Source organism: Pseudorasbora parva, chromosome 20 (genome assembly GCF_024679245.1).
Source record: "Pseudorasbora parva isolate DD20220531a chromosome 20, ASM2467924v1, whole genome shotgun sequence".
Classification (NCBI taxonomy): Eukaryota; Metazoa; Chordata; class Actinopteri; order Cypriniformes; family Gobionidae; genus Pseudorasbora; species Pseudorasbora parva.
In genome coordinates this window covers 25025521-25033720 of record NC_090191.1, presented here as the reverse complement: position 1 = coordinate 25033720, position 8200 = coordinate 25025521, and the positions used below count along the sequence as shown (strand labels likewise).

Genomic DNA, 8200 nt, shown 5'->3' with positions numbered 1-8200 from the left:
TTTCAAAAGCCATTTTGACTGCGCACATTCCAGGCTATTTTTATGGGGCGTGAAAACAAGACTCTCTTTCCAGTGTCCAGCTTTTCTATGTGTGTTTCAGAAATTAAGATTTTCATGAATTCAGTCCATAATGCAATGTACAGTAAAAAACAAAGTCTGTGATGTATTTGTCTTGGTAAGTTACTTATAGGCCTATAAAATCAAATCAAGTCACTAGTTTTATTTAGAGAAAAACAGTAATACTGTGAAATATTTTTACAATTGAAAATAATGTTTTTATTTTTATTTTAATGTACTTTAAAATATAATTCATTTCTAGGATGCAAAGCTGTATTTTCAGCATCATTAGTCTTTGGTGTCACATGATCCTTCAGAAATCATTCTAATATACTGATTTATTTTCAATATTGGAAACAGTTATACTTTTTAATCTTTTGTTTATATACTTTTATGTGAAATATTAATAAAAAGTAAAAAGCATTTATTTAAATATTTAATACAAATATTTTGTGACAATACACACCACCATTCAAAGTTTTTTTTTTAAAGAAATTATTTTATTTTTATTCAGCGAAGACATGTTAAATGGATAAAATTGATAGTAAATATTTATATGATATTATTTTTAATAAATGCTTTTCTTTTTAACGTTTTATTCGATGAATCCTGAAAAAACGGTTTTATAAAATACTTTTTCCAACAATAACTAAGTATCAAATAATCATATGAGAATGATTTCTGAATGATCATGTGACTGATGACTGGAGTAATGATGCTGAAAACACAGCTTTGCATCACAGAAATAAATGATATTTTAAAGTATATTAAAATACAAAACCATTATTTTATTTGTAATAATATTTGTTCTGTGTTTTTGATCAAATGAATGCAGGCTTGATAAGAGACTTATTTATATATATAAAAAAAAACGTTTCCAAATTTTTGCACACACAGACTGTCCATTTATTATAGTTACACCTATGGCCTATTGTTTAAGGTCGTGGACAATAATGTAATGTCCCCTTTAGTTATCACTCGGACTCCTGTGTTCCTGAAGGCCTACTGAAATGATTCTGAAGCCCTGCAACAGCTAAGCACTGGGTAGAATTTCACATTCTATATTTAAGTCCCCTGACTTGTGTCACAGGGCTATTTAAATGCCAACAGTCTTACTGTCAAAACAGCCTACAACAACATGATGGACCTGTTTGAGACCAACACTTATTTTTTCAACGATTTACGTTATCTTGAGGGGGACCATGGGACCTTGGATATGCCTGGTGTGTCCCCGCTCTATGAGGGTAACGACAGCCCTTTGTCCCCGGGACAGGATCCGGTCCCGTCCGAGACAGGGTGCGAGAGCAGCGGGGAGGAACACGTCCTTGCGCCACCGGGGCTCCAATCGCATTGCGAGGGTCAGTGCCTCATGTGGGCTTGCAAGATCTGTAAAAGAAAATCTGCGCCCACCGACCGGCGAAAGGCCGCCACTCTGAGAGAGAGAAGGCGGCTCAAAAAGATCAACGAGGCGTTTGACGCGTTAAAGAAAAAGACGGTGCCCAATCCGAACCAGAGGCTGCCCAAAGTGGAGATTTTACGCAGCGCAATAAACTACATCGAGAAACTGCAGGACCTGTTGCATACGCTGGATGAGCAAGAACAGAACTCTGACAGTGACCCTTACACGTACAACGCGAAAGAAAACCATGTAAGAACATAACCGAACCGATACACGTGCTCTGACGGCAGATGGATCCACGTGGTGCCACGTCTGCTTCCGTCTAATGAATGAATATTGATTAATTACTAAAAATGTAATTAAGAGAAATATTAATGTTTACCATCATGATTGCCTGTTCAGGTGGCTCCCAATGAGTATCATTGGAAAAAGACCTGCCAGAGCTGGCAGGGGAATCCAGATCATTCCAACTCCCAGATGGCCGGTCACAGAGAAGGTCGGTACCGAGAAACAAAGCTTACATTTTAAGGTTTTAACATTAAGAACATTTAATGACGGTCTTAAGTTGTTGGTGGTTGTTAATGTTCCACGCGCTGGGGATGTGCATACAGTGTAAAAAAATATTGTTAGTTACATTTTTTATTAAAGGGGTAGGGGTAATAGGAGGATATAAGTTTTACTTCTTCCTACTCCTTTTTCATACATGAAAAACATGCATAGCCTACATGAAGCATGTTTATACAGGAAAGAAAGATACTTTGCTGTTTTCCCTCTATTTTTCATCTTTACATTTTCTTTTTAAAATGTTTGAACATTATTGTATTTTTATTATTCTCTCATGTTCAAAAATAAAGATATCAATCAAACTTAAAAAAGTAAGTAACCTGGTTGCCTTCAATTTTTGAGTTTATTGAAATTAAATATTTGAGTTGATACAATAAATGAAATTGTTTTAATAAATAGAAACAAAATATTATTGTATCGGAACCACTTCAAAATTTGATAAATTAGGAAAAAATAGCACGTCACTGTCACTTTCTCTGTCATCACATATAAAACACACACAATTAAAATCTTTTAATAATATTTGAATAAAGGTTGTCAATTCTCAAAACTGTTAATTGTATTAACTCAAATTTTTAATTTCAATGAACTCAAAATTTTAAGGCAACCAGGTAACTTATTTTTAAAATCATTTTTACAGTGGTCTGAGTTTGCGCATGATTTTCCCTAAAGAAACGCAGCAGCACTATGATTTCAGACTCTCGTTCTCTCCGCTTTGATGATTGAAAGTTGAAACTATGAAGAAATTCTTTTCATTTCCGGTGTCGGTGCATTGCATTTTCTAATTTGTAGGGAAGATTTGTCTTTGCATTATTGCTTTGCGTAACTTCCAGTGCGTAATTATGTGTGCGAAATTTGTCATGCATAATTCCCTGCACGCAAGTGTACTTATGCAAGTCATCTGCGACTAATGCTCGCTGCATAATTACGGGTAATTTGTTTCTCTAAGCAAACATGACCCATGCCTAACGTGTGTTCCAGGAGCCGCGGTGGAGTCTTCAGCATCCAGCAGCCTCCGTCGCCTCTCCTCCATTGTTGACAGCATTTCCACTGAAGAGACGAAAGCTCGATGTCCCGACCAGATCTCAGAAAAGTGAAGCTCAAGCATCCCACCTCACATTTCCGACTTGTATTTATTTCCATGAGCTAGTGTGAATGTTTTTAAATGTAATAGGCGACACTTTCATAAACATGTCATTAACAAACATCCTTAACGGTTAGTTCACCCAAAAATTATTTAATTAATTACTCACCCTCATGTCGTTGGACACCCGTAAGACGGAACACAAATGAAGATATTTTTGTTGAAAGCTGATAGCTGAGAAAGGCTTCAGAAAGGCCTCCATTGGCATTCAGTACATTTCCACTGACCCACTCACAAGACACATAAAAGGCACTAAAGACTTCATTACAAAGTCTATCTCACTACAGTGGCTGTACAATAATGTTACAATGTGACAAAAATAGTTATTGTGCGCACAAAAATCAAAATAACGACTTTATCCACCAAGTTATTGACGTGAACTCGATGCATGCGCGAGAATATGAGGTCTTGTGAAGGGAAATGTTCTGAATGCCAATGGAGGCCTATCTGAAGCCTTTCTCAGCCATCAGCTTTCAACAAAAATATCTTCATTTGTGTTCTGAAGATGAGTCTTATGGGTGTCCAACGACATGAGGGTGAGTAATTCATTAAATAATTTTCATTTTTGGGTGAACTAACACTTTAAAAGTGATAATGGACCCACAAAACCAGTCATAAGGGTCTATAAGCTTTCCATTGATGTATCGCTTGTTTAGGACAATATTTGGCCGAGGTACAACTATTTTAAAATCTGGAATCTGAAAGTGCAAACAACTCAAAATATTATATACATTTTTGATATAGTTAAAGTAGGAATTGTATAACATATCTTCACAGAACATGATCTTTACTTAATATCCTAATGATTTTTGGCATAAAAGAAAACTGGATAATTTTGACCCATACAATGTATTGTTGCCACAAATAAGACTGGTTTTGTGCTCCAGGCTCACATATGATGCCTAACAGGTCATGTTTAATCTAACAAATTAATATAATTTGGCAGTCTATTTGAATGCAACTATGTGATCTGTTAAGCATTGGATGAAGTAATGTTATTACATTGCAAATGTTATGAAGTGTTCCAGTGAACTATGATTTCATTTTCATAATTGACCATTCAGTGTAGTTGCTGCAGGTAATTCCAGGTTCATTTAAGGGTCATTACTATCAGCAAAATGATTCCTGTCAGTTTTTGTGGTCTTCCTAAAATGTACATATTTTGTAATATATTGCTGTTACTTAAATTATTTTATAAATGAACAAGAAAGAAAGAGCACTTGATCACTATCGGATATCTTTCCAACATTAAACATAAAAAAAAAAAGTTGTACTCTGTATTTTTATTTTTTTATTTATTTAAAAAAAATCATTGTTATTTATTTAATTTACAAATATAATCAGATTTTTTATTTTTATTTTTATATAATGTTACCTTGGATGTCCCTGCATCATTCCAATGAAAGATTCCCTTGTAATTTTAAAATATACATTCGTATGTATTGTCTAAGAGTAGACATTCAACCTTGGTAAAGGGATAATTCACCCAAAAATGAAATTTACCTCACGACGTATTGGTCTAGGTGTATGACATTCTTCTTTCACATGAATACAATTGCCGTTATATTACAAAATGTCCTGGCTCTTCCAAGCTTAATAATGGTTTGTAAAGTTTTAAATATGGATATTTTTCTTACAAAAATGCACTGCTTCACTTCAGAAGGCCTTTATTAACCTCCCTGGGCTGCGTGGATTACTTTTATGATGATAGATGCACTTTTATAGCCTGACGTGGTCATACTCAATTCTAGTCAGAATGAGTCTGAAACTGCTCCATTGGGCTGTGATTATGGGGTGTTTTTCAACCGAACCAGGAAAGACATCAATTGGACAGACCTACAACCAATCAGAGCAACGAAGCGACGCATTGTCAAATGTCAACAGAGCGCAACTGCACTGTGTTGCCAAGTCCGCGTTTTTTTCCCCGCGGGTTGTTTTCTATATGTCCGCGGGTTGAATTTTAGCAGGCAACCTTGCCAAAATAGCACACATTTTACCCCCCAAACACCATTTTTCCCCGTAGAACCAGGGAAGCTATTGTTTAGGGCTAGTGGCGGGTTTTGTTGTAAAAACTTGGCAACCCTGTCTGCACGTGCGCTGAAATCAGGCTGGAATAAACGATCTTTGCCGGTGTTGTAAAAAAATAAAATAATTTAATGATACACAGAGTACTTACCCAACATGATCATCATTTCTGTGAGAAATTGTGAAGGTGAATGCATATACAAACAAGCTCACCGTTTAGGATTCGAAAAAATATAATCCAAGCCCCTTTGATGACGTGCATGATTACGTTACAATTTATCATCTGTCCGTCATTGTCTAAAGCCCGCCCTGATGTTTTTATTGGTCTGAACAGTTTCTGTTCGGGGATAATTACTCCTCTATGGAGCAAGGCCAGACCGAACCGCCCGACCTAAAAAATGTGTGGGCGGGGCTAAGTTCGGCTGGCATCCAGGCTAGCACTTTTATGGACTTCAAAACAGAAACAGCCATTCGCTGTCATTATAATGTCTGAAGAAGAATGTCATATACACCTAGGATGACTTGCGGGTGAGTAAATCATGGGCTAATTTCATAGACTGTAAACAAAATATGGACGTAGTGTCCGTGACGTCACCCATAGGATTCCGATAAGCCCTTCTGAAACTTAAAGTAGAGATGATCTCGGCGTCGCCATCTTGCGAGCGAGTCATCGCGCGTCACTCCCGGATAACAGAAAATGGGCAAAGAGGCGGGATGTGGGCGGAGCTTAGGTGACACAATATCCACCTGTCACTCAAAGTAACCACGTCCGTAATTATGCAGAACTTTAAAGGTCCCGTTCTTCGCATGTTTTTGAAGCTTTGATTAGGTTTACAGTGTGCAATATAACATGAGTTCATGTTTCACGTGTAAAAAAACACAATATTTTTCACACAATTGACTTATCTGTACAGCGCTGTTTTCTCTGTCCTAAAAACGGCCAGAATATTTCCTTGTTCTATGAAGTCCCTCCTTCAGAAATACGTAACGAGTTCTGATTGGGCCAGCGCTTCCCGTGTTGTGATTGGACAGCAGCTTAGCGCACTTTGCCCGGAAAGGTCCCGCCTCTTACCATAACGGGGAGATGCATAACGCGCTGAATGCGCACTCCACGTGAGAGCAACAAGACCACGCCCCCTATTTTGCGTGTACTTGTGGGCGGAGGGTTAGTCAACAAACGGTTCTAGTGACATTATTCAAGCAAGGAAGTGCAGGGGTGTAGTCCAAACCGGCCGTTCGCTGTAGGCTTGGAAAGGGAACTTCTGTTAAATAAAATATCTCGCTTTGCATTGAACTTTGAGCTTTATAATTTTACAGGTATTATTTATGCTCCAACAGCAACATTTCACACTAACTAAAGTTTAAAAGATGTAATCGCGAAGAACAGGACCTTTAAGTCTTTATATAACGTAAACAAATTAATTATAAAAAAATGCACCCCCCTCACAGTTGTTATGAAGGGCAAAATTAGCCGTATAGGTCAAAACCACAATTTGTACCAGGCTGTAAATTTGGGAATTTTAACATGGGGTTCAATGAGATTCTGCTCCCTTCTGGAGCCTGTCTCTAGTGGCTAGTCGAGGAATTGCAGTTTACATTACTTCCGTATTGGCTTCAAGAGAGATCTCGGGAGGTTGCCGCTTGGCTAATTTTCATTTTTGGGTTAACTATCCCCTTAAGCTTTAAAGTCATTTAGCACCCATGTAAAATCTTCATACTTGTTCAGTTGAATCTATTTTAATTCGTAACATTTACTTAAAGGTCCCAAGCTGAAGGTAACAGGCGCGTTTAGCTCGCAATAATGGCAGGCCACCAAATGTCCTCATTAAAACCCATTGAATTAAAAGCCCTCCATATTCAAGCACTAGCCTTGACCAGACAAGCCAGAAGCTACTCCAGATTTACGAGCATTAACGGAGTGTTAAAGTATGACTGGCCCTGAAATAGCCCTGGCCTTGCCTGTTAGTTCCAGCTGGCAGGGCCGGACTCGGGATTGGCTGCAATGAAACCCGCCGTCTAGCTCATGATCAGGAGTAGAAGGTTGGTCAGGGGAAAATATCGCAAAGCTGTAAGCAACATGACAGCTATCACAATGTTACAGGCTGCGAGGGTTTTCCCCTTGGATGAAGCATTGGGTTGCATTACATGCGTTGGTCAGGTTTAATTTGCAAGTGCGAATGTGTGTGTGTGTGTGCTTGGCAATTATCCATCGGTAGTGCTGATTTGTTGGTGTTCCCAAGTTCCACCGCGGCATTTCCATCTTGCACAGCGTGCTTTCTGTCAGGACCGGCTCTCTGATCTTTCCATTTAACACACTACAACCTTTGACCTCATCACAGACACAAGTTAACTTATGTACTCAAACTCTCAAATGACTCGGAATGACCAGTGACCTGCACAGCTCACATCTGGGAAACAAGGCCATAAAGAGAAAATTCATATTTCAATAGACCCTATCCTTTAAAAATCATTCTAATATGCTGATTTCAATGTTATCAATGTTGGAAACAGTTGTGCTGCTTAATATTTTTGTGGAAACATTTGTTTAGGATTATTTGGTGAAAAGTTCAAAAGAACAGCATTTATTTGAAATGATTTTTTAATTATTATTATTTTTTAAATATTGCAAAGTATTTTTAATATGAATATATCAGCATGTTATTTGACACACTCAATGATAACATTAATAATAATACCCTCAGCATAAACAATGCTAAATCCGCGGCCTTGGCGTCAGCACACGTCGGGTGATTGTCTGATAAGTTATATGGCATTAAGATTGGGACACTTCAAAGAGATTCATTGCTCTCTGCTTAGTGAGCCAGACTGTAACCAGATAGCTCTGTCTACAGTGTTGTTTTAATAGGATCTCGGAGATGTGTGATTTTATTTGGTTCTTTTTTTTCTTTTCTTTTTACTTATAATGCTCGACTCCTTTAGGAGAGAGAAAAAAAATCCCATTTGAAAGGTCTTGACAGATACATTGCTCCATTTGCATATGAACATACTCT

At 37.7% G+C, this 8200-nt stretch overlaps 1 protein-coding gene across 1 annotated transcript; it reads left to right on the top strand.

Annotated features, from left to right (window-relative positions):
* Positions 1-1191: 1191 nt before the first annotated feature.
* myf6 (myogenic factor 6) lies at positions 1192-4394 on the top strand. Its single transcript, XM_067427179.1, has 3 exons — positions 1192-1705; positions 1859-1952; positions 3002-4394. Exons 1-3 carry the CDS (start codon positions 1196-1198, stop codon positions 3115-3117), a joined length of 720 nt encoding a protein of 239 aa, XP_067283280.1. The 5' UTR covers positions 1192-1195; the 3' UTR covers positions 3118-4394.
* Positions 4395-8200: the final 3806 nt, after the last annotated feature.

Coding starts and splice junctions, on each gene's coding strand:
- myf6 (XM_067427179.1), top strand. CDS start 1,196: ATGATGGACCTGTTTGAGACCAACACTTATTTTTTCAACGATTTACGT. Junction 1,706..1,858: donor ACAACGCGAAAGAAAACCAT/GTAAGAACATAA, acceptor TTGCCTGTTCAG/GTGGCTCCCAATGAGTATCA. Junction 1,953..3,001: donor GATGGCCGGTCACAGAGAAG/GTCGGTACCGAG, acceptor CGTGTGTTCCAG/GAGCCGCGGTGGAGTCTTCA.